Genomic DNA, 27,291 nt, shown 5'->3' on the forward strand with positions numbered 1-27,291 from the left:
AGAAATACAAAGAGTGATGATTTAAAAGATCAAATTAAAACTAGAAAGAGAGATTTAAGACATGAAATATCAATAAATAAACAAAAAGTCTTTGACAAAAAAGTCGCCAATGCAAGAAATAAAAATAGAGTTATCTGGAAGATTGTTAACGATAATGTTGGTAAAAACAAAAATAAAAACTCAAATTTAAGTGTTATAGATAATGAATTTCATGTAACAAACCCTCTTACTATTAGTAATATATTTAATGATTTCTTTGTTACAGCAGTAGATAAGTTTGTCATACCAAATATTCCTGATAGATGTGAACCTGTTGAAACCCCGATTTATCCAAACTGTCGATCCACACTGAGATTCAGATTCAAAACTATTTCAGAATATGAGTTAGTAAAAATAATAATGTCATTTGAAAATAAAATTTCTTCAGGGCCAGATGACATCCCAATTACAATAGTTAAAAAAGTCTTGCCGGCAATAATTAAACCCCTGACTCATATAATAAATTCCTCCTTGATATCGGGCCATTTTCCAAACATTTTAAAGGTAGCCAGGGTTTTTCCAATATTTAAGAAGGGTGATGTCAGAGAACCTGCTTGTTATAGGCCAGTATCTATTTTATCGGTATTTTCTAAAATTATTGAACGTGTGGTGTACATGCAGCTAATGGAATATTTAGAAACAAATAACATTTTGGACAAAGAGCAGCATGGGTTTCGCTCTAAAAAGTCCACGATAACTGCTGGAGTCGAATTCATTAACTCTATCGTAAATGCAATCGACAAAGGAGAGAAAATTGTTGGGATATTCTTAGATATGACTCGTGCTTTTGACAGTGTGAGGCATGATGTTTTGATAGATATGTTGAAAACTCTAGGTGTAAATGGAATGGAACAGACATGGTTTGCATCGTACCTGAAGGATAGGCAACAATTTGTTGAGATAGAGCATATTGAAGAGACGCATGCGCTGCAATATAAAATCAGATACCGCTCTGACCTGAGGAGTCTGAAATATGGTGTCCCTCAAGGCTCAATATTTATTGTTCCTGTGCTACATCAAAGGGTTGCCTGGAGTGGTCCAGGGGAAAGCTGCTGTTTGTCTTTATGCTGATGATACAAACATCATTTTCTCGGGTGAATCCATTGAAGAGATTGAAGCAGCATCCGCTGTTGGCTTGTCTTCCATTAGTAAATTTCTAAATAATAGGAATCTTCTTTTAAACGCCAGCAAGTCCATTGTAGTTCCTTTTTCAACAAGGCAAAGAATTAATTATTGGTCCCCAAATGTTGAAATAAATGGCAAAACCTTAGAACTAGTGGATGGCATTAAATTCTTAGGCCTTGATATTGATAGCAGCTTATCATGGGATAAACATGTTTCTCAGGTTGTAAAAAAGATATCCCCCGGCCTTTTTTCTTTGCGGCAATTGACCGATATCTGCAGTATACAGACAATGAAATCCCTGTACCACTCTTTAATACATTCTCTTTTGGCAAACGGACTTGCTATCTATGGAAGTACAACCAAGAGTAACCTTCATAAGATACTATTACAACAAAAAAGAGCTCTCAGAATAATAATGAAGTTAAAAAGATTAGACTCAGTAAAACTCGTTTTTCCACAGTTTGGAATCTTAACAATCTATGGGCAATATATTTTTGACGTAGTCATGTACTTTAAAAAATACTCGTCAACAGGATCACGAAACGAAACACATGGCTACAACACCAGATTTGGAAGGATCGAGGAGAGGCATAGATTGGATTTCTCTAAGAAAAAGACATTTTTTATGGGGAGAAAATTTTTCAATATACTTCCTAGAGAGTTGAAAGAAATAGAGGAGGTTGAATACCTACAAAAAAATTGAAGGAATATTTGGTGGGACTATCCCTATACTCTTTGCAGGAGTATGTCAGTTTGACTGCAAGATTTTAGAATCTTGTTTTTTATCAAAATTTGTGACTTCTTTATGTGTAAAGGATGATTTTGTGACGATATTAATAATTCTTGTTGTAATTTGACACTGTTCAGATGTATTTTGTGCGTTTTGATGAATAAAGAAATTTTCAATTCAATTCAATTCAACCCTCGACGATGTGTGGAAAAAACTTGAAAAACTCGATAACTTGGACGTCGTGATGAAGGATTTAAGTGAGTTGAAAAATTCGTTTACCCGAATTTCGCGTGAAATTTGTGAAGTTCAGAAAGATACTAAGTTAAATTTTAAGAAAATTGCAAACTTTGAAGAAGAGAACAGTTTTTTGCGTTATAAAGTGGACAGTCTTGAAAATCATTCCCGGCGGTCTAATTTGTTATTCTTAAACGTTAGAGAAGATAATAAGGAGTCACCGGCACAAACAGAGAAAATCATAACAAACATTATTTCAGATTTAATGAGAGTTAAAAGTCACCCAATGGACATTGGAAGAGTGCACAGCTAGGCAGAAATAAGGGAAGAGATCGTCCTATTATTGTCAAATTTTTGAGCTTCAAGAAAAAGACAGGTCTTACAGGCAAAAAAAATTATTTCGTTCAAAAATTGGTGTTTCGGAAGACTATTCAGAGAGAGTTAGGGGGATACGAGAGAAGCTTAAGATCTATGAGCAGCGGATGAGAAAAGATGGTCACTCTTCAACTATCAGATTCGATAAATTGGAAATTGACGGAAGATATTATACACTTGAAGAAATAGAGGATATTGATCAAGAGAACGGTTTGGAAAGACCTGCATTTTCCAAGAGAAATTGTCCAGCTTCGCGTCGCCAAATAATTCAAAATAGTTCCAGTTCACGTTCCAAAGGTCATGAAGCTAATTATATCAGTACAAATGTGAAGAAAGCAAATCAGTTTCCAGGCAGTTCTAGATCACGGGGATTTTCTCAGGGGGGCCAATCGCAGGAGGTTGTCGATGAGCCGATTCCATTGTTTTCTCAGAGTGATGAGGGGCAGTTTCAGCGTGACGATTGCACCGAGGTCGCTTTTCAGGTCGTTTCAATGTACACTGCTCATTTATAATAACCAAATCCAAAGGTGTCAGCGAAGTAATGCTACAGGTTTTGAGAAACGCTCGTTCGGATTCATGGGATAGCAGAATAAAACTGTTAGAAGCAGTAGTCCTTCCGAGGGCGGTGTATGGGGCGGAAGTATGGGGGGGGCTTGGCCTGTGCTCAGCAAGTAGACAAAGTTCAACTCTGGTTTTTCAAAAGACTATTGTTTTTAAGCTCACGTACACCGAGCTGGGTATTACGTTTGGAGACAGGAAGAGTAAAAATAGTTAATTTGATCATCTTCAAAATTTCAACGTGGTTGATAAAAATATTATAAAACATGCCAGAAGACAGGTACCCAAAGATTTGCCTTAGAAAACTTATGATTTTGTCGGGAAGTCAGTTCTATCAAAACAGAAATAGTCTCAACTGGGTGAATTTAATAAAGTATCAATTAGATTTAGCCTCTTTCAATACTGATTGGAACCAACAAGGAAATTTGGTAGTATCACTTAGTAGGATGAAATGGGATATAGTAAGTAGGCATGGTTTAGCATATTGTACGAAGCAGACAAACAGGAAGCATTTAATTCAATTTCTTTCCCATTTTACAAGGTTTTAAATCCCAATTTTGTTCAAGGCGACCAGCTTAGAATGAGGATACCATTTAAATATATAAGATGTTTTACACAGCTACGAACGGCTTCGAAGTTTGGTTTTTACCTTTATCTAGAGAACCGTGGAATTTACATAGATAGTACTGAGTACTGCCCGCTTTGTAACATGCGGGAGTACGAAACACCCACTCATGTTCTTGTACGCTGCCCAATGTTTCTGAATAAATATGTAGCAAACCTAGTAAATTATGAAGATAAAGCTCTAGTTCTCCTTTCAAATGTAACACCAGATAAAATAAGAGATATTTACAAATATACGACTAATGCGATTAACGAGCGGAATTACATCTTAGAGACTACGGGATGATCTTTTATTTATTTATTTTTTTTAATGTCATTGTAATTGTTCATTAATAATCACAAATATTGTTGGAACTGAAGGGTTGTTTCACAGGTTGTTTATAAAGTTGTAGTAAAAGTTGTTGGTGCTTTTGAGGAGTAGGGATTTACTCCCCCATATACAATCAATGATATTTTAATGGCTTTAAATCTGTGTTCTTGTTATTTTTAAGGAGTCTACATCAAACTATTTCATTTCAATAGTGTTGTCCAGAATTCGAAGAGGAGTTGATAAATTGTGTTGATGTTGTAATAATTGTAATTTATGTATTGTTAGTGTGCAACTCTTTGTATAGGGCATGGCCCTTATGACAAATAAAGCTTATTTATTTATTTATTATTAGGCCATGTATCTCAACCCTGTATGTATAACAATCCTGGTATATTCTCAATAAGGACGACGGAATGAGTAAATTTCTTTGGCCAACTAACTCGATCTGTATAATAGTTCAATGAATATGTGTTGAAAATTTCAAGTTGATTTTTTTAAGGCAAAAATGTAGGCCTAATGTCTTATTACAAATGACAAATCCGCTGGGAGCGGATTATGAATGGCACGCAATGACGCATACAATTAATTACTCAAAGCAGCTTGAAATGTAAGTTATCTTGACATTTCACCGATTTGGAATAGCTGACAGAGTACTAGCGTAATTTTGAACGATTTGTCATCCCGGGGCTCACTAGTAGGCTACAACGGATTATCAATTTTATGCGATGATGCATGCAATTACAGTAATAAATCAATGCAGCTTGATCTGTAATTTCTCTCGACTTTCCACCGCTTAGGTGAGAGAGAATCAGCGGCATTTTGAGCGGGTTCTCATCCCGGGGAGCTCACTAGTAACAGAGACAAACTGATATCCAAATAAAAGTAGTATTGTTTTGTGTATGTTAGTAGGCGATTTGCAGTGGCTTACTGGATGGGTGGCGGCGATGTGTTGGAACATGTTGTCGATGGTGCGCTTGGGGGTGTCGCACTTGCGGTAGTCGCCCCAGGCGCCGGCGGCCGACGCTGCGTCGGGGGCGGGGCCATTGGTCAGCCGGCAGCACAGCGGCTCCTTACAGTCTGCGTTGGTGCCCTCCTGGTAGTACGGGTCGAAGTGGGTGTCCGACAAGTGCAGCACTTTGAACGTGGCACCTCCTTCCTGATCAATAAATTATCCACTCATTTAATTAACAAACTTAGTACAAATATTAATCAATAATAAGGTGAATATGTAAAATGGATATAACTTAGGGTGAATGTGAATATGTGCAAGTACATGTTGAATCATGCAGCCTAAGAGCTGCCCACAAGAGCAAGAGTGCCTGAGAGCACTGAACGCAACAAGTGCAAGCGATCAGTGTGAGTGTTCCTATTTCTCTTTCCATATTTATTTTTTCATCTGCACACTAGATCAAGCATAACCAAACTTGCACTCGCACATATACGCATTCGATGTGATCACAACCTAAGTTCACATATTTACCTTCTATTATTACATTGATTAAGATTTCTACTATATTTCTAGTTATTCAGTTTGTTATCATTCTATAAGTACATGGTATTTCAAAGATGATTTTCTAAAATCAACTCACATCTAGGGTACACGTCTTCTTCGTCAAAAATAGTGGATTTCTTATAAATTTGTATTTTGGCGAGATGAAACTCACCCAAAACGGTTCCACTACTGAATTTTGATAGAATAACATTGTCCAAAGTACCGAAAGCTTCGTTCTAGGTACAATGAATGAATGAATTTATTTTATTTGCCAAAAACTAAATAGCAATATAAGAAATCTGTACAAAAAATAAATAGATGCAACCGCATTAAACTAAATTACATAGTAAAGCACAAGAATGTGAATAGCCAATAAATTTTCTTGGATTTAAACAGTTTCTTCACAAATAATGCTAACAATAATATAAGAATGCAGTGAACCACTGAATGATTTAATGGATGAACAACTTCTTTTTTACATGAGTAAAATTACATGTCAAGTTTCAAGGTACCGTACTTGGCCCCATCACTCTTATTAATTTATAGTATTGGATGAAAACTTTTGAAAAATAAATACGGTACCGTTCATGATTTGAAACTTGTGAATATTGAATTCTTTCAATATTATCAGAGAATGTGGCTGAATTCTTGAAAATTCCAATACAGATTATATTATTTCGCTCAAAACCAACATATATCTTAATAGCCCTGCTATATCAAATATAAATTTATTATTTATCGTTATCAGTGACAATTTGTATCCAATTGCACAAATTTTCCTCAATTCCCACACAACAAGATAAATTATATTTTTATTTAACAAGAATTTATTCTTCAGTGCAGTTTGATTTGCTTCAACTGTCGATTATGTTCAAATTACTTTCGAATTCCGGCAATTCAGTGGATGCCTGTCATAATATTATAACATAAAGTTATACAGCTGAATCTTTAATGTTTAGACGTAGTTCTACGGGAACAAATATTCCGATCGTAGAAGATTATACAGCACAGTACTACTTACACAAACGATTTTCCAGTTTTGATAGCATGACAATGATAGCATTAAAGACTTATGGGTAGAGGCTATTTATACAATAATAATATTTAAATTTGAAGAGAGCATATTTCTTGAAAAGTGCAAAGAACAGAATACTCACGGTAGGATTTGGAATTGGAATGACAGTTGGCTTTGGCACTGGAGGGAAAACGACTTGCCATTCATGAGTGGGATTATACACATCACCACAGGCATCACCAATCACAAAACTACAAATCTCTTCAGGTCCTAGTTTTAGTCGATTCAATACGTACACTACTTCACCCTACAACAAAAAGTTACAAGTATACGGTAGGTTAAATGAAATACAGTATAATGATGAAGTACTTTTATAATAAAAAATATAGTGTATATACAATAAATCATAAGATATTATTTTTCACTTTGAACTAATATCTCCTCTGAAGCTTTCTCATGGATTCCACTTGGGAAAAATGACTTGCTCCATATTAAACTCATGACGTTTTTCGTTTTTGAACAGCATTTGAGAGACTTTGTGAATAACAAACAATTACTTACAGAGGTAATTTGAAAATAGTTGTTCACAGGAAGAATGTTTTCTTCACAAATTTCAAAATAGAGACATGATTTACTGCTGATCTTATGATAATGACTTGATCAGGTATTAAACACTTGATAGACTATCTGCAAACTATAATTAAAGTGAAAAACATGTCATTGACTTGAGCATGATTCCGGATCACTCGTGATTCATTGTAATAAGTAATACTGTAATTCTTTATTAAAGCTTATTACAGTCTGTGAGTTGTCAATAGAAAGTTCAAATCACGATGGAAAAACGGAGTAGGCCTACCTAAGTTATGGATCAAGATATTGATAACAACCTAAATTTAATCTATTGCAGAAGAAAGATAATTAAAACAAAAGAAATTTAAAAATTTTGATGGAAGATACAATTTTATTGTTATGATAAAAATCCTTAAACAGTACATTCACTCTTGATATTGAGTGAGAAAAAATAATCTTAAACTATTTATAATTTTAATGAATTTTGGTTAAAATTCCAATTTACCCCAAACAGCTCGGTGATCCCTTCACATACTCTAGGAGTTTGAAGTTTGAAACTAACACAAAATTGGTAAGTTATTTTTACTATATCATCTCTGGTTTTTCCATGATGGATATAATGCTGCAAAAGTCCAGCACCTAAAGCAAAGAAAATAAGTGTAAAATTATTATTAAACAAACTTGTAAAATTAATTACTTTGATACCAATACAAGAACTTCTATTGCAAATTATCCAAATATATGAAATAAAAACAATAACTAAATCACTGTAGGCAATCATTACTAGTTTGATGAGAAAATCTTAGAAGTTTCAATTCCTACAGTTTGATTTTAGCTTTCAGATTATTAATCATTGGTTAAAAATGTCTAAATTCATAAATCTACAATCAGAATTCTATATTTTCCCGAATTAGACTAATTGCTAATTTGATATGTGTGTAGAGTTTAATAACTCTTGGATTTTATCAAATGGAAAGTGTTTTCGAAAAGGACTTCTTAAAGTGGAATTGGAAATTCAAAGCTTTGAGCACACTATTAACTGCAAGTTTACAATATTCTCCAACAATTTTGGAATATTGGGTTAAAAGGAAAACTATAGTTCATACAAAACAACTTCCGACTTTGAGGAAAATGCGGAGCAGAGAAATAGAGGAAGATCAGCCAATTACAGTGATGGATAGAGCCATAGAAAGAAGCGCAATTTCCAAATTGTCGATATGACTCAGTAGAATATCAGTTCTTTCAGAGAAGCAACTACTACGAACTCTCACTAGACTACAGAACGCTAGTCCCTTTAGCACGGCAACATCGCCGCCGCTGTATCCCTTGTTTTCTCTGCTCTGCATAGACCTATCCCTCCAAGTCGATGTTGTTTTGTATGGACTATCTTATACGCCTATAAAATCTTCTCGACCATCTTATAAATTCACAAAATAATAACAGTATCAAGAACTGTTGTGCAAGTAACTCTACTGATTCAATATAGACCTATCCCTAGGTCTATATAATAGGTCTAAAATGGTATAATAGGTGAAAATGTTGTAGATTAATTATTTGAAATTGATACCTGCTTTACACGCTGTGCACGACACTTTGGACATAACACTTGTTTCTACTTCTTCTATCACTTGTTTGAGATTGAGCAAGCGCAACGCTTTGTCCACAATGGGAGGCAGACCTCGGCCACTGCGCAAGTCTTTGGCTGACATTTCCCAGTCCAATTCAGACAACAGTCGGCTGTAATTCACCTGCAAACAGCAATACGTTCGACTCTCAATTATTTCAATCCTACACCACATGAATGATTTTCAATATAACAGTGCGTATATTAAAATATAAGTAATCTGAATTGTTCTGAGAACCTACAGAAAAATCAATTTATTGAGTTATTCTGGGATAAAATCTCATAAAATCAAGGTTGAGAGTAGGAGTAGTAAGTTTCCAGAGTTTTTATTTTGAAAAATACCTATTTTTTAAAAAGTTTTATCTCCAAAGCGAGAATTCATAGAGTCCTGTGCAGCCATTAAATCCATTGGAAATAGTATTGTGTTCAATTTTGTAGAAAATGCTTTTTTTTCTAAGAACGCGAGATTTTCGAAATAAAATGGGAAAATTGGGGGGTTTATATATTACATATATTGAAATAAAAGTAATTTGAATTGTTCTGAGAACACTACAGAAAAATACCCATTTTCTAAAAAAGTTGTATCTCCAAAGCGAGAAATCGTAGAATCCTGTGCAGCCACTAAATCCATTGGGAAATTTTATTGTGTTCAATTTTGTGGAAAATGTTTTTTTTTCTAAGAACGCGCGGTTTTCGAAATAAAATGGGACTTGAGAACTACAGAAAAATCAATTTATTGAACTATTTTGGGATAAAATCTCTTAAAATCAAGGTTGAGAGTAGGAGTAGTAGGTTTCCAGAATTTTTATCTTGAAAAATACCTATTTTTTTTTAAAGTTGTATCTCCATAGCGAGAAATCGTAAAATCCTGTGCAGCTAATTGTAACTAAGATTTAGTAAGAATTACTAACAATTGTAACTAAGTGCTTACCAAAAAAATGGAACTTGGGGGTTTTTAGGGATGAAGCTACCCTCTGGCGTGTCAGAAAAGTTCTGATTCTAATTCAACGCCCAAAATACATATAAAACCGTCGAGAATTCGGGATTGTTTCCTGAAAAATGTTCATTTGACTGGACAATTGTAACTAAGTGCTTACCAAAAAAATACGTTACCCAAATTTCATGATTTGGATCATAAAAACATATGTTTTTAAAACCCCTTGAAAAATGATGAAGTATTAATTATAAATTCATACGATACGGGAATTGATTTAGCGAGTTAAAGGCTAAGACTATTTATGATCCTCATTTTCAGTATGGATATCGAATCAAAACTTGACTGCAACTCAGAAAATGCAAATTTTTGTGACCTTCAACAACTGGAATTGACGCATGGTTTGGTTCTCGATCTGCTCAGGAGTGTAGGAAGGTGGCAGCTGATGAGAGTGGTTGGACGGCTGCAGGATCCCGGCCGGGTCTTCATTGTCATTGCTCAGGAGAGCAAACTCATCCCAAACGCCTCCGAGAGTGATGTTCCATTTTTGGCGTTCGGGTCTCAAAGGGCTACCTGCAACGGTACGAATTGATATTCAGTTATTGTCAAAATGGATAAACTAAATATTGAATGATTTGGCTGGCTCATTGTCGACCAAATGCACTCAACAAAGGTATTTTTACATGCAAATTAATGAGTTTCGTTGAGAATTTCAATTCTTATAATTTAAAATATTGATAAATAGTACTGGGTTTGTATATAGTATAATTTGGTTAATAGTATTATGTAATAGTATTAAGCAATTTCATGTCTGTCATATAAGCATATACTGTGACAACATTTTAAATTGGTGACGTTTGCCATGCAATTTCTCAATCGACCTTCTTACGAAAACTGTGATTTTCAGACAACTGTGGATGACCTAGCCTATGTAATTACACACTTTTTGTGAAGCAGTTTTTGGATGCATTCCTTGAAAAGAACTTCATCAAAAAGGGCTAAAAAGTACCTTGATACCAGCCTTCAGCCCTATATACGATAAATAGAATATTTATAATAATTTACTATTATGACTTATTGTTATTATTGATATTATTATTATCAAAATATTTTTAATTGAATTAAATCAGAGAAAGTCATCGAAACTTCAATTTATGTTTAACTATATAGGTAGCCTACTTGTTCATTATATCAACTATTCAAATTATTATTATTTTTTTTAAATTTAATCAATGCTATCATCCTATCATGTTTTATGTAGCAGTCGTCAGTATTGGGAAGCATTTAGTAGGATAATATGTTCTATCATTTTGGGATTACTGCCAAAAGGTACTATCATCATTTTTTGCTCAATTCATGATAAACTGGTTTTTATTTTCAAGTGTATTCTTAGCAAAAATACGGTGCGCTACATTAAATTTGCAATTTATATTTCTGCTGTTACCATTCTAACACAATTCAATAATAAGAAAAAATGTACTAGAAGGAAAGTTTTAGCTAATGTAGATTCTTGAGAAAATTTTTAAAAAAGTAGTCCGCTAATGGAATGATTATAACAAGTAAGTTATATTCAGAATAAAGATTTATAGTTCACGTTGATTAGCCTCTGTTTATTAATAAAATATTGATTCCATCAGTTTAATTCTGGGGACATATATAATACTTTGATTATATAAGCAAAGATTTCCAAATACGCTGCGGGTTTAATAGTTACGCCACTGTTATTCAGGTAAAACACCAGAAATTGGTACCGTATACAGGTATACCAATAATTAGCATTGGTACCTGAACCGGTACTGAAGTCAGAAATGCGTAATTATATCTGTTATTGAATATTTAGTATCTATAGTTGTAAAAATGATCATGGATAGAGCATCTCACACACTCGTTTATAAATATGATAAAATTTTAAGTGGCTCAACATAGAAAGTGGCATGAATTCAATTGCGGAGTGAAAGTGAAAAAAATGTCTTTATCAAGCTTTTTCTATTGATCCTGTTGAAGGCCATGAATTCAAGGGAATTAATGGAATAAAACCGCAAGCGAGTGAATCGCAGTTGACATTTGAAAATAATTATTGATAATCATTGTCAACACAAGTTAGTGACATTACAATTACATTGTTAACTTGTCAAATCAATCAGATGACAGATTCCACATGATGAACAGCAATGTATAACAATTATCGATTACTCTTCGATTATGAATGACTATAGGATACCTCTCGATGTGAGATGGTATGGTTAATACGCATGTAGTCTTTAAATTCTTATCATGTGAACTTCCACAATGAATTTATTAGCAAAAAATTTATCAATAGATGATTTATTTTGTTTAATAAATTTATCAATAAAATGATTATTATAATTATTGATGTATTTCTCTTCAGCTGTACCATTTCCATTGATTTGCAGGTTCACAAAAGAATTCTCATAGCTACAGAGTGAATTTGAATTTTTGACAACTTTAATATATTCTATTTGTCAATTATAGACTATATATGCCATGTGCGGGTCTGAAAAAATATATCAGATGACCAATAGACAAAGAAGCTTTCATAATTTCATCTCACAACAACACCTTAAATTAAGGAATAAAATATTCACTTATTTAATTGAACGAGTGAATTTTCAACAGAAATTACCTAAAGTGAAGATGAAAATTGTGGAAAATAACGATGAAAGAAATGCTACAATGATGAAACATGGTGGCAGAGGCACGCGCATAATACACACCACCAGCCTGTAACAAAACCAAACAAAAAATACATTTATATCAAACTATTTGTCCAACAAATTTTAATAAACTGAACATATACATGAAACTTATGAATTAATGTAACGATATTTAAACGAATCCACGAATTTTTCAGTCGAATCTAGTCTGAGATGAGACCTGCAGTACCGGTAGGCTACTGTGATGAAATTATGCAACAGAATAATTATTATTAATTAGGGTGAATTTTAGATTTCTTTGAACCTTCTCAAGTTGCTTTCAACGCAAAACCCTAAACCGATACGTCCATTTTTAATCCATGACAATATACCCACTCATACAAGTACATCACCAAAGTACAAGTATCAGGCCAAGTTTTTCAATTCATTACAAAATATATATCAAGAATGGATACGGTATCACAAATAAGTTATTATTAAGAATACCAATTTTCATATCCATTAGGTCTAGTTTCACAAAAAACAGGATGGTTGAAATACAAAAGGTTACTCTAATTGCTGAAATTTAATTTGCTATAGAAACAATGGCGAGTGAACGTAAACAAGCTAAAGAAAACATGAACATTGAACTTTCTTCTCGAATGCAAGTGGGATAGTCGAAGGGCGGGGAAGTCCTTGCCGGCCGGAGAAAACAACTAGGTAATAGTGCTTGGAGAAGAAAGGTATGCTGCTGCTAAAAATAAACTGATATTCGCAAAAACATCGCCAACGCGGATCACCTCATACGAGTGATAATAATAAATAAGAGTAAATAGAGGAGTGGAAGCACGAATAAGTACTGGTAGAAAGTAGGTTGCCCCGGATAGAGCATAGAGGAGGTAGGAGAACGGCGAGGCTCACTACTTCTCTCTGGCGGCAACATAGTGAGATCCCCACCAACGAAAGTGAGTGACTGTGATATATGGATGCAGCAAATCTGAGAAGAGGCAGTCTAGGGTGAGATTCACTTTGAATTGTCAGCATTGATTGCATGGAAAGCATTGATTTCATTAATAGAGAATGCTGAGTGTTGAAAGTTGAAAGTGAATCTCACTAAGGCTGATGAGACGGCCTTTGGTTTTCGTGTGCCTTGGCTTTGGTTGTTGGTGTGTCAACATGTTACGTGTCATGCAACATGCCGCACCGACGCCGACGCAAACGAGTCGCCCAGTGAAATCTAGGTCTATGGGATTATTGTGCCAGGCCACTGATAACGCCTGTCCTGTCCTGTCCTGTCCAGTTAGTGCGGATGCAATGCACTATGCATTGCGACTGGATTCTGCAGAAAAAACTTGACCTTGATCTTTTTAGTAAGAATAGAAGAGAAAGAGGATTATGAGGGAACAGGAGGAGAAGAAGTAGGAGGAGGAGGAGGAGGAAGGGGTGTGGGAGAGGACGGAGGCAGTTGAAGATGAGAGAGGAAGAGTGGAAGACCTTCAAGTGCTTGACTGTTTTCAGTTAGTTCATGTATTACAGTCGAATATACGGAAAATCTGAGATTAAGCTGAAATTTCCAACGTGTGTTTTGTACAATGTACATTCTTGACACTTGTTGCTCGATATTAATCAAGCATTTATTGTTTGAAATTTGAAGTAGACGAGTTGAAAATTTGAAGTTTTATTTTGAGAAAACGATAGAGTTGATGAAGATCAACAAACTTACTTCATCGGAATAAAGTTTCAGATAACGAACAAGATTTCAATCGACTGAATAGCGATTTTCCATTGCTTTAATCTTGAATAGATATTTTCACGAATATAAATTGTGATGGATGTTCATTCACTTTCAAAATGAAATAAGAGAAATTTCAAGCTAGTTATCAATCTACCGGCTGATTCAAGAAGGACTTTACAATTTCGAAAATTCATTAACAAGGTACACAGCTGGTTTTAATAATAGGCAATTTTATGTGCAATAGAACGGCTTAAGCCTTTGTATATTGCAGCTGTCAATGAAGATCAATATAATGTATCAATCATATTAAAAGTGTCAAGAATCTTTTATCTGGCTTCTTGCAAAGATTTTATTTTATTCTTGAATAAATTTGAATGTTCAAAGAAGTCGATTCTATTGGCCAAACGGTTGCCTATTGTGATACATCTTTCAAGAGGCGATGTATAACTTCTCACATATGCATGAAACTGATGGAAATTCTTCAAGTTGCGTGTGGGTACTACAATTCCAACTCCATGATTGCCAACTTTCAGGTGTCCATGAAGGCATTAGTGCAGAAATATAGCATCAAGCTTCTCTCTTCGCCATTCCAGAGTTTCCAGGTCAACTTCACGACAAAACTGGCTGTAGATGCTGCATATCCGGTTGAAGGCGCTTCAACATCAGACGCACAAATCTCCTTTGAACGGATTCAATCTTTTTGGTTGTGATCAGTCTTTCTCTATTCCAAATTTTAGAAGCATACTCTAAGTGACACCGAACTAGGGACATGAAAAGAATTCTAACAGTTCTAGGGTATTGGAAGTCCCTCCCTATCCATCTCAACCTGCCTAGTTGTCTTCTCGCCTTTGAAACAATGTTGTCAACATGCGCCGTAAAAGGCGTTTGACTTGAGCTCGAAGAACTGAGAATTCTCTGTAGTCATTCTGAAGGAGACTCCTCTTGTAGATCTTGAATGCTTTCATTTTAGCTTTGATTAGCCGTATCAATCTGAATGAAAACCATTTAGGAAAGCCCCCGTTTGTACAGATCTATACTTTGGAATGTTATTATCCATTGCTCTTTTTACTACATCAGTCAGAGTTTTTTAGCAGCATCATTCAGATCATCATAATTCATAATTTCATGCCAGTTGGTGGCATCTGATTTCCTCATACAGCATTCTATAGTCTCCCTTCCTGTAGCAATATCCTATGGTAGAGGGTGATGATTGCGAAATTGAATTGAGCCCTTCAATTTTCACAGAAAATGGAGGATGGTATACGTCAGGAGCTACAAACGGTGCAGTAGAATGAGAAACACGTACATCCTTCAAATTACTCAGTACCAGATCCAGAACTCTATCATCGCTTGCACTTTTGTTGTACTGGTCCAGGCAGTTTTCCTCAACAAATTGTAGTAAGACTTCTGCTCTCCTCAAAGAATGATTATGGGCACGAGGCACAAGAGAATGATCTGCCCAATGCTCCGCATCCGCATTGAAGTCCCCCAACACCAAGTCCATAGGCTTCTCCACAAGAATCACACTGAGTCTCTCCAGATAAGTCCTGAATGAATCCAACTGGAAACTGGGAGGAATGTAGTGGCATGCAACCAAGATATGCTGTCCAGATAGTCTCAACTCAATCCACACCACTTCAGGAATCATTTCAAGGTCAAATCTCCTAATTGCAGGTATGGCCTTTTTCACAGCCAGCAGAGAACTCTAGAGCTCAGCCAGCTAGAGAACTCCTCTAGTTTGACCTGTCACCTCATACAGCCTATTAGCTCTAAAAACATTATAGCTGGGAGGGAAAAAGTCTAAGCTTCTGTGCTGATCAGCTAGCCATGTTTCAGTCAAGGCATCATAATCACAAATCACAACTGAAGCAAAAAAATCGATCGATTTCGTTCTCAAGCCTCTCACGTTCTGATAGAAAATGCCCAGATCAACTGGATTCTGTGGTACAGCCCTCCACTATAGCTACATGAGTAGTTTCTTCAGACTGGTTGATGTTGCAAACAATGCTCTGCTCTGAAGATTTAGCTGGACTGGAAAGAGATCCATAAAATGGAGAGATTATGGCACCCTCTGGCCAGGCATCCGGCCTACATACGTCATTGTAGACATCCTTTGAAACCAGAACATGGAAGGAGCTGTAAGATGATGGAAATCTCGAACGAAGCTTAGTACACGAGACAAAACCAGAAGGCACAATGCCCCTTACCAGATTTTCAATGTCACTGGCTGAAGTGTCAGGTGAAAAACGGCTAGCAAATAGTGCCTTATTTCTTGCCCTGGTTACAATGTTAGTGTTCTTCTTTGAACCAACTTGGATAGGTTTCCTGCTCCTAATCCTTTCAGACTGGTTTGAATTACCATTAATCCTTGTTTTTTTTGTTGTATCCATTCTCAGGGTTTCTGTTGTTTTCACTGTTTTTGTTACGTTTTGGTGTTTAAAGGAAAACACTTCAGGTTTTGACTCGCGTAGTCCGCTAGTGCCTGGAAACATTGCAACATGTGTGTGATAGCCCTAAAGTGAACGTTTTTTGTGCGTTCAGTAAGAGGAAAGTGTACGGCCCCACGCCCCAGACCACGGAATAAATATACCAGATAATAAATATACTAAATATAATGTAGTGCTTCTCTACTCTGTGCCCAGACCTAACACCGCTGGATTTTTTCTTGTGGGGTTTCATAAAAGATATGGTGTAGGCCTACGTACCTCCTTTACCAGCCACTCTACCTGAACTTAGAGCAAAGATTTGCGCTGCTGTTGAGCAAGTTACACCTGAAATGTTAGTGCGAGTCTGAAAAGAAATCGACTATCGATGGGATGTATGCACGATAACCAACAGAAGTCACATAGAACATATATTTAGTTTAACGAAAAAAAACTTCAAGTGTTTTCCTTTAAAACAACACCAAAACCAGCTCTGTATCTTGTTTAATAAGATTTATATGAATTTCCAAAGTTGTGAGGTCCTTTTTGAATCATTGAGACTGAAACTAGAATAAAATATTGTTCAAGCAAACCAAAATGGCAAGTGAAATACAATCATTATTCATCATTGGGTGGTATACCTACTAGGCTACAGCACTTTGAATGTGACTCAATGTGCGCTGAATAAGTAAATAAAACTAAATTTCTAATTCTAAAAAGTTAAAAACTTATTTTAGAGTACGTGATAGTTTCTTTGAAAAGTAATACTCGTAATTTGAAGTTTTAAAACAGTTCAAGTTGTGCATTGCTTACTTGATATTGTAGCTAAAAGCATTGTATTGTATGATGTAGCCACAAAACAAATAATGCTAATTTCTTTTTAGTAGCATTCAGAAATAATCATAGTCGATTACCAGTTCAAAGTAACGAGCACTGAACTGTACAGTATTTCCTAAACGACAGCACCATTCAGCCGGAAGAAAGTAGCTCTTGAACGTTGAACTAGTTGTGAGGTCAAGGTGACAGAGACAGACCCAAGTGAGGCTTTGGCTATTACAGTGAAGAGGAAGCTCAACCGATCAACACCATAATCACCAATTGTTTCAGCTATCAATCAAAGCCATCGGTTTTCAACTCACAAGTCTTACTAACCGGAAGACTGTTAAAATTATATTGATAAGTAGATTAATAATCATGAAAAATTATAATGAGTTATAATTATTATAAAAAGTTATTTAGTTTCCTTTTTATTTAAAGATCCAAATTAAACCTAATAAGTCAACACAGCCTGCAATGTAACAAACTAAGTAGTAACTAAATATAGAATACAGAGTATTTTATTATATTATCTTAGTCTTAGTATGTGCACGCACTAGATAAGCATAAATATTGGACTTTTTGTGAAGTTGAGAAGTTGATATTGTGGTAAATATTCATATTGAATGAAAAAGACTAAGAAATTGTCAAAAAAACCACTGATTTAAATCGTTTTTTTTTTTTTTTTTTTTGACAATTTCTTAGTCTTTTTCATTCAATATAAATATTGGAGTTATGAAATCGTGTATTAGAACAGAGCCAGTCTAGTGTAAGCACATCTTACTCAGATATTTATCAGCTATTTCCGGTTTACAACTCTTCTAGTATTTAATGAATCAAGCACCAGGACTCGAATAAGGATGTTGGAATCTACCAAATTCTATAAAAATCAGATCATATTAGATCAACTCATAAGATCATATCTCAGGAATGTGTTCTTACAGAATGAAAAGTGCATCTAGGTTCTAGGATATAGTCTATGAAGAAATTGAGCTCTAGCCACCAGCTCACCATTATATTACTGAATCAATCATCCAGAACGGTTCAGACTCAATCGTTTATGACATAAGAAAGGAGAAGTGATTACATAGCTCACACTGAACGATAAGAAATGAATGGCTATGAAATAAGAAATACACTTTAAAACTTCTCTGCTTGTTCAGAAGTTGAAATTGATTGGATAAGGGAAGAAAATATTGAACTGAAATGAGGGCTGAATATAAGTAGGCAACAGGAAATTGAATGACAATTGAATAATCTTTACAGTTACGTATATCTTTAGTATGGTGGTAAGCCCTACTGTATCCCTATCACGATAAAATCCTCATTTCTAATACGTCTTATCTTCAACAAGTCAATCCAATCCTATAGATTTGAATCAACTGCCCTATCAAAAGCGCACCAATCAGTGTTTTTATCAAAAGAGCTATAAAAATGAAGGGTGTTATGTATAGGCAGGCGAGACACGTATCAAAGCCCAGCGAGATAAAGCAGATGGGGGAGACTCAACTTACACAACACCCTCATTTAGATTAGGAATGACTTCTCCCCTGACCTATGCCACGGGTCACGGGTGGCTGAAATAGACGCAAAAGCTGAAATAAGCTACGATTCTTCAGGTTTAGTGCTGTACCGCCGTTGTGGTAGTAATATTCAACCGTATCCATAAGGAAAACAATGAGTTTGGTTTAGGTTTGAATAATTTTCAAACGCTCCAACAAGATAATAATATAAAAGAATGCCTTACGAAAAAACTAAAGCGTATATGCGAAACTTGTTCAAGTTATAACACTTTTTAAACGTCGAATGCATAAAAAAGTGTAAAAAATTAATTTATTTTGGAGATGAATTTTAGTTACGGTATTTAAGTACGGTACAGAAATTATTATAAGACTTCGATCCTTGTATTTTGTAAATTCAGACTTTCTAATAATATGAAAAACATTGAAAAATTTGATATCATGAATGGATATTAGTTCCTTGATTTCTATTAGACATATAGTAGCCTAATTAGTAATTATACAATTCTGTTGTATTACAGCTTAATGGAAAAGCTGGCAACATTATTTGAATTGTGAGGGAACACAGTATCACATTTACTTCTACAGTAGACAAAGGTTTTTCAAAACTTCTTCACCTATTGAAAATGCTGAATAATTCACATATTGACAGAATACACCACCCAAGCTTATAGTTCGAGGGTTATGTACTTAAAATATTTTCAAGGTTACCGTACTTAAGAATGAAAAATACATTCGCAACTAAACTATTAAACAAACATTGCAAACAATTCGCATTCAGAAGTTCGGTATTAATGAAACTCCCATGAGACAAGAGTATTGTTAAAATAAAGACTACCACTTAAAGGTGAAACAAATTAACACCATTTACTTTTCCCTCGAATGAGACGCAAATGAGAGAAACTATTACGATGTATTATTGAAAACGTTGAAGGTTTACGTAAAAGCAGTACGCATATTTCAAAAAGTCATCAGCAGGCACTTTCAGGTACGGGCAACGTCTTCATTAACGTTGAATAAATGTGAAGGTCTAGGTCTGCAACAATTAGAACTATTTCTTCATCCAAGTTAATTATTTTTCAAGCACATTTTAAGCAACAATGATTCATTCAATTTACATTTCAATGTGTTGATTGCGTGACATTCTGATGAGATATTCAGGTTTGATAAGTTTGCGTTATAAAAGGTAAGAAAAATACTTCAAGATGTTTCATTACACTCAAGGCTGTGCTTGGATCTTGGATGGGTGACGAACATAAGATGAATGTACACCTCCAATTATAAAATATCTGGTAGTTCAGAACCCATCTACCAGATAGAGCAACCAAGCTCCCTTAACCTACTTTCAACTTACAAAATAAAAATATTAAAGATATTATAACCCGTGAGGGGTTGCTAGTCCTCCATCGGGTGCCTCCCCAGGTGGCGGATAGGGGAATGCCTCCCAGATATGGGTGGTACCGGTGAAATAGAATAGCCGGGGTGGACCAAAACTAGCAATGCGGCCAACGGCCTCGAAGGCGGATGAGGAGAGGGCGGAAGAGCCTAGGGAGTTAACCCCAATCAAATTCAGGGTAGGTTACACTCTGTAAGCTGAGGTGGAAGCAAGAGCCTAGGAGATGGCAACTATAAACAAAAGGCCCTGGTCCTCCAGGTTGGGGGTTGGTCGAGGTGTTAACTGCTCTTCACCGTAAAAAGCTTTCTGTTGAGAAACTTACACAACAGCCTCGGACGGATCGGAATTCAGGAAAACAAATAGGCAATCGAAGAGAAATAATGATTTGGTACTCGGAACGTGGAATGTGAGAACAATGTTGAGGGCAGGTAGAATGAATGAAATTGCAGAGGAGATTCTGAAATATCAATTTGATTTGGTAGCACTCCAAGAAGTGAGATGGCGAGGACAAGGCAGAATTGATAAGAGGAACTTCTCTCTTTTATATAGTGACCATAAGCAAAGGTCTGGAGCATTTGGAACAGGATTCATTTTGTGAATGAAGTTGAGGAATTTGAAGCACTAATAGAATAATAGGAATTTGCTCTAATAGAATTTGAAGCACTTAATGAAAGAATTTGCATAGTGCGCCTCAGAGGTAAATTTAGAAATGTATCAATTCTATCTATACATGCACCTACAAACGAAAAATATATAGCAATCAAGGAAGACTTCTATGAACAGTTGGAATCAGCATGTGCTTGGATATGTAAATACGATCAATTGATAATTATGGTGGACTTCAATGCACAGGTTGGGAAGGAAAGTTATCTTGAGCAAGTGGCTGGAAAACATACCTTACATGAGAAAACTAATGAGAATAGATTTCTACTCAGCCAGTTCGCAATGAGAAACAAGATGCAGATAAGAAGCACTCAATTCCCACAAAAAAAATCCATCTCGGCACTTGGAAATCACCAGACTCGATAACAGTGAATCAAATTGATAATGTACTTGTGGATTCTCGGAGTACTTCATCAATTATTGATGTAAGAAGTTGTAGAGGTCCTAACTGTGACTCAGATCACTTCATTGTCAAAGCAGTGGTTAGGCAGAGACTGTCACTGATGAAAATACATAAAGTCGCTCGTAAGAGATGCGATGTCGAAAAACTTGAAAATCAACAGACTCGAAATGAATACATTAGACTTGCTCAGATTAAAACCAGAGACATGTTAGGCTCAGATGGGGTTGAAGAAGTATGGTCCAAACTAGCCACTGGCTTGAAAGAAGCAGCAGATGAAGCGATCGGTGAAAAGAGATGGTTGAGAAACGAGGAATGATACGACGATGAGTGCAGAGAAGTAGAGAAGAATGAGGCAAGAGCTCGGATGATTCAAAGGGAGACTAGACGCAACTGTGAGGAGTACAAGCAGAAACGCGCGATAGCCAATAAAACATGTAAAAGAAAGAAAAGAGAGGCGATGAAGAATCAATTAGGAGAAATAGAGTGCTTGTACAGACAAAATGAAACACAAAAGTTTTACAGTGCTATGAAGAAAATTAATAAAGAATATGCACAAAATTAGCTCCTGCAAAGACAAAAGAGGAAAAGTTATAAGTGAAGAGGACAATGTAATAGAGAGGTGGGCAGAACACTTTGAAGAACTGCTAACATCAGCAGAGACCAATGAAGATAAGGGTGGTCGAAACGAGGATGAGGAACCACCAATCAACACAGATGATGTACCAGAGCCAACATATGAGGAAATAGAGGCTATTGTCAAGCAGCTCAAAAATGGCAAAGCAGCTGGGGAAGATAATATACCTCCTGAAATGATAAAATACGCTAGTCATTTCACAGTGCGGAACATACATGAGCTTATATGTATGATTTGGAGGAAAGAAGTCATGCCTCAATGCTGGAACATAGGCCTCATATGTCCCATTTATAAGAAAGGAGATAAAATAGAATGCTCCAACTACCGTGGGATAACTCTGCTCAGTGTAGTTTATAAAATCCTTTCAAGTTTAATCAACAATGAATGATGATATATGTAGAACGAATCATTGGAGAGTATCAGTGTGGTTTCCGTCCTGAAAGAGCGACAGCAGACCAAATCTTTACAATAAGACAGATTACAGAAAAGTTCTATGAGCATGACCTCGACCTACACATTTTATCCATAGATTTTAAACAAGCCTTCGATAGTATAATAAGGGGTGAGGTATGGAAAGTACTAGAGCATTATGGCTTACCGAAGAAGTTGATCAAACTTGCCAAAATGTCAATGAGCAAGACTACGGCCATGATAAAAGTTGGATCTAGAAAAAGTAGAAAGTTTGAGTTCAATACTGGCGTAAAGCAAGGTGCCGTCAGCACTCCTATTCAATGTTGCATTACATCGTGTGATAGACGTCATTGACAAGAGAGGCAGCATTTTTCATGAAATGTATCAAGTGTGTGCTTATGCCGATGACGTAGCCATAATTGCCACAAGAAAAGATATCCTCCAGGACACGTATAAATTACTCGAAAGAGAAGCACAAAAGATTGGTCTCCTAGTCAATGAAAATAAAACAAAATACATGAAAATATCAAGAAGTCAAGCGCGAAGGGTTCCACAGAATCTGAGGATCGATAATAGGTTGTTTGAGGGAGTGAAAAACTTCAGTTATCTGGGTTTTGAATTGAATAATCAGAATATGATGAGCACCAGTATCAAACAAGAATATTATCGGGAAATAGAGCATACTACAGCAACATGAAGCTTCTAAAGAACAGACTCATTAGTAGAAGCAGCAAACTTAAGATTTATGAAACCCTTACAAGACCTGTAGTTACCTATGGCTCTGAATCATGGAATTTGACTAAGGAGGACCAACATAATTTAAGTGTATTTGAACGAAGGGTGCTTAGAAAAGTGTACGGCCTGTTGAAGAAGGAGAAGAGTGGAGAAGGAGAACCAATGCTGAACTTGAACTATTAATAAAAGGCCGTAGTATAGTACGCTTCATAAAGGCACAGAGACTAAGGTGGTTCGGACATATTTATAGGATGGATGAAACCAGAATGCCAAACATAGTGCTTAAAGAGAAGCTTCACTCGAGAAGAAAACAAGGCAGACCAAGAATACGATGGGAAGATGAGATAAGGGATGATTTTATAAAGATGGGTTATAAAGGATGGAGAGGATTTATAATGGATAGAAACGTTTGGAGGAATGTTGTGGAGGAGGCCAAAGCCCACAATGGGCTGTAGAGCTATGGTAAAAAAAAGAAAAAAAAAGATATTATAAATATATCGATTAAATAGATAGTAAAAGCTACCCATGCAGAAGTATGAGTCTTCCCAAGGATTTGAAATCATTCCTTTGAGGAATGATTTTCATGTGAGAAAGGAAGAAATACCGATATATTTATTTATTTGCATAATTGAGGGAATTAGTTCCCGATACAAGAAACGACTACCAACAAGAAAATATCAGTCACTTTCCAGACAAGCATTAGTCCCAAAAATATTTTTCCCTGCGGGGGGGGGCAATGTTCAGTAATTATTTTAGACGGTACCTAGTTGAATTACATCGGTTGTAATTGGATTTGGGTAGAGAACATTAAATGTGAATTACCTTACCTCTATTAGGATGAGGCTACTTTAATGCATCCAACTATTGAGAAAGGTTTGTGGAAACAGGGAGATGAAAATTAGAAGGTAGAAGAGATCCGTACAAAGCAGTAGGGCTGCTGGACCGAACCTGGGTCATGCACGTTATTTAGATAGTGTCGAATTGAACATTATCACTGACGGGCAATCAGAGAAGGAAATCTACAGCATTCTTGACATAGATTTTCTATTTCCAAGCGGTCAAGTAGTTCAAGGAGATTCTACATCTTGGTGTATGTGGTTTCTTTCCTCTTTGAATGTCAGTCAGCTCAGTAGGAAAATTGGAGAGATTAACAAGCACAAAGGAGCTTGATGGACTGAAATCGATTAGAGGAGAAAGGGAAGAAGAATAGCAGATGATTGACAGAAGGTCGGTGATGTCGGACACATTTTTTATTATTATAATTTTTTACTCTTAATTGAAAAATGAAGATAGCCGTTGCTAGCACCTAATAACGGGAACTTTGACCCGGATCATGAGAAACCAGTTTCATTCCAATAATTTGGCTGCGCCTTATGAAGTAATGCCACCGATTCCTTCTCCTCCTCGTCATCTTCTGTACTATAGAACTTGTCGGATAAATCACGCCAATGAAGCTGTATGCCATTTAACCCGGTTATTCGACTGGATTCATACAGAAACTTGATAAGAAGGTTCTTATGATTTGTAAACAGCAATTAAAGAATCAGACTGACTACTGACCATTATAAAATGCATATCAGGAGCACGGAATTATGAAATTATGCAAAGCATACACTACATAGCAATCATGTAAACTAAAATACACGTATATACTAATATACGTAGAATATACACTACACTATTTACTGTACGTATACTCCCTTTTAATTAATTAAAGATGTATTATCAACATGAAAATTTCATGTGAAGGAGCCGTTAGACGTGAAAATAATTTTGATTGAGACTCAATGCAATATGAAATCTGCAGAATTCATGACAATATTTTTTAAAGAATACATAATTATTAGATCTACCAAACTTAATATAGGCTATATTCTTTCAAAGAAAGTTCAATTGAGAGAGTAATTAATACTTAACTAATCTTTAATTACTACTTAGTTTTTCAATAACAAGTTTTATTTATAAGGTCACTTATACTTGATTGGAAATTTTATCACTGGGCAGCAAATTAAATTACATGTACTATGAACATAGATAAACGATTAAATATTTTCAATCATAACAACAAAGATAGATATTTGCCAGAGGCAGAGTTATTGAATAGATGAGATTCAATCAATCGATCCAACCTTGGATCTCACAATGAAAGGAGAAGAGAAGAATGTTTTTGTTCCAACGATAATGCTACTGAAAGGAGAGTTTTAATACAGTATCCTCCAGCACACATGAAAGTGAATATGGAGATGAGAAAGTGAAATAAACAACTCAGTCTATTGAATCAATTGCGGATGAGAAAGTAAATTTTACTACCTATTTTCATTACTTCTGCAAGTAGGTATTGCAAGTTAAAAGCTGTTAGGATTTCATTGTGATAATAAGTGGTTTTTAATAATCTAGATAGAACAACTAGAATAAATAACTTTCAAATCTTCAGAGTTGGATACTGTACAGTACTTTCTTCTTCCATTTAAAGTTAGAGCAAGTGTCCTTCCTTCAAGAATCAAGTCCTGCCTTCGACAAGTTGCTACAACTGAGTCAGAATTCAGCGGTGTGCAGGTGAAGAAGACAAACACGTTTCGCTGTTTTTCAACAGAAAAATTGAAAGTTTGTAGCAGAAAATTTAAAATGATCTTCAGGAACACCTTTAGAATAGTTGTCATAGGCCTACCCCAGACCAAAAGGAACTGCTATATTGCAGTCGGTTGAAGCAATTGTAACCCTGAATTTCTTTATTATGTGAGATGTCTAAAATGTATCAGCACTATAACGAGAGGGTCTCAGTTCATCAAGTACCTATTCTGTACACAGGTCGCCTACCCGTACTAATTCTTAATCAAGTGGATGTCACCCACGATCTATCTATCTGTCTATCTACCCCCCCCCCTCTAGTACAGCCACTATCACAGTTTTCCGTCATGGCTGATTGTGGTTATGTCGGCCAAGTGTAACGTCTAGGGACTCCACACAATCCAAGACATACGCTGATACGCTAACAACAGCATCAACAACTAAAGAGCCAAATTCACCAATATCAGGAGAACTGCAGTTTTATGTATCAAATTATATCAATGTTGTGATATTGTACGTGACTTTCTTCTGTCAAGGCTCATATAGACAATATGATTAATTGAAATATGGTACTTTCTTCATTTATCCTAGTGTTTATTTCGAAATCTAATGCGCACTCATTCTCATTGAACATACGAGAAACATTATTTCTTATTATGTAGGTGATCACACGGAAGAAGCACGAGAAAACCAAATCACGAAAGGCAATAGAATACATTTTAAAGCACATTAGCAGAATCTAATTCAGCAATATAAAGCCAGTAGACAAGTTTTGAGCATCTCGGAGAAAGTGTAATTCATGGTCACGAAATTGTGGCTAGCTCAACAGTGATGAGAAGAAATGAAAGTGCTAAAGAAAATGCAAAAGACAATAAAAATGCACTGTTACAACATGTCATGAGAGTTGAGAGGGATTCGACAAATGCATCATGAATGTAGATAAATGACAACGTGTAGAGCAAGCGCTATATGAGAGTAATGTAACTGAGTTTGAGGAGCTAGTTAAGTTAAAAACTTTCACAAATAAGATTCTGTATTCTGTATTTATTCATCATGACAATAAGAGCAACCAAATCTAAAAGTACGAAAACCACATTACTGTTGAAGTAACGTAACGTCAGTTATAACTGTAATCAGTCATAGTCATAATAGACTACAGTATATCATATTCATGAATGTGAGATCAAATATATTGAAAAGTTGTATTTAATTCGCCTTTATTATCAATTCGAGTAGCAAAGTTTTTGTGCTGGTTGAAGAGTTAGAACGTTATGGTTAATTTCCATGGAACTACAATTATTGAAGGGATGACAATCTTGGAAACAATTTTGGAAAGCTCCGACTGAATTCATGATAGAATGAATGGGCCATTCAACATTCAACGACATCTCAAGTCATCCAGAGAGAATAACCTCCATAGCCTGTGACCCGTAATTTTGCCGAAAAGAATGAACAGTTCCTACCGTTAACATGTTCCGGCCAAGATATATTCGTTTTTTTAACAGTTAGCGGTTTAAAGTTCCGTATTGAAAAAACAAATAAAATGTTAAATTAAATTAATGTAACTGATGTTACACGAAGTAAGTTTCTGACGTATAATGTACCCACCAAGCCAATTTGTTATTGAAAGTTCTATATTTTTTATCAATTTCAGATATGAAATCAAATTGAACGTGGATAGAAATACAGTAGAACATCTATAA

The 27,291-nt window shown here is 35.6% G+C and overlaps 1 protein-coding gene across 3 annotated transcripts in view; it reads right to left on the reverse strand.

Moving 5' to 3' along the window:
- LOC111051941 (sphingomyelin phosphodiesterase) overlaps positions 1 to 27,291 on the reverse strand; it is an 89,837-nt gene that overhangs the window by 39,081 nt on the left and 23,465 nt on the right. For all 3 annotated transcript variants that reach the window (XR_005571937.1, XM_039433695.1, XM_039433696.1), the window contains exons 2-7: positions 12,275 to 12,372; positions 10,007 to 10,203; positions 8,640 to 8,820; positions 7,578 to 7,711; positions 6,645 to 6,809; positions 4,924 to 5,151 (exon numbers count right to left, since the gene is read on the reverse strand). Coding sequence is in view for 2 of the 3 variants with exons in the window: in XM_039433695.1 (XP_039289629.1) it covers positions 4,924 to 5,151; positions 6,645 to 6,809; positions 7,578 to 7,711; positions 8,640 to 8,820; positions 10,007 to 10,203; positions 12,275 to 12,356 (987 nt within the window). In the remaining variant the exon portion in view is untranslated. The remainder of the gene's footprint in view (positions 1 to 4,923; positions 5,152 to 6,644; positions 6,810 to 7,577; positions 7,712 to 8,639; positions 8,821 to 10,006; positions 10,204 to 12,274; positions 12,373 to 27,291) is intronic.

Source organism: Nilaparvata lugens, chromosome 1, assembly GCF_014356525.2.
Source record: "Nilaparvata lugens isolate BPH chromosome 1, ASM1435652v1, whole genome shotgun sequence".
NCBI classification, from domain to species: Eukaryota; Metazoa; Arthropoda; class Insecta; order Hemiptera; family Delphacidae; genus Nilaparvata; species Nilaparvata lugens.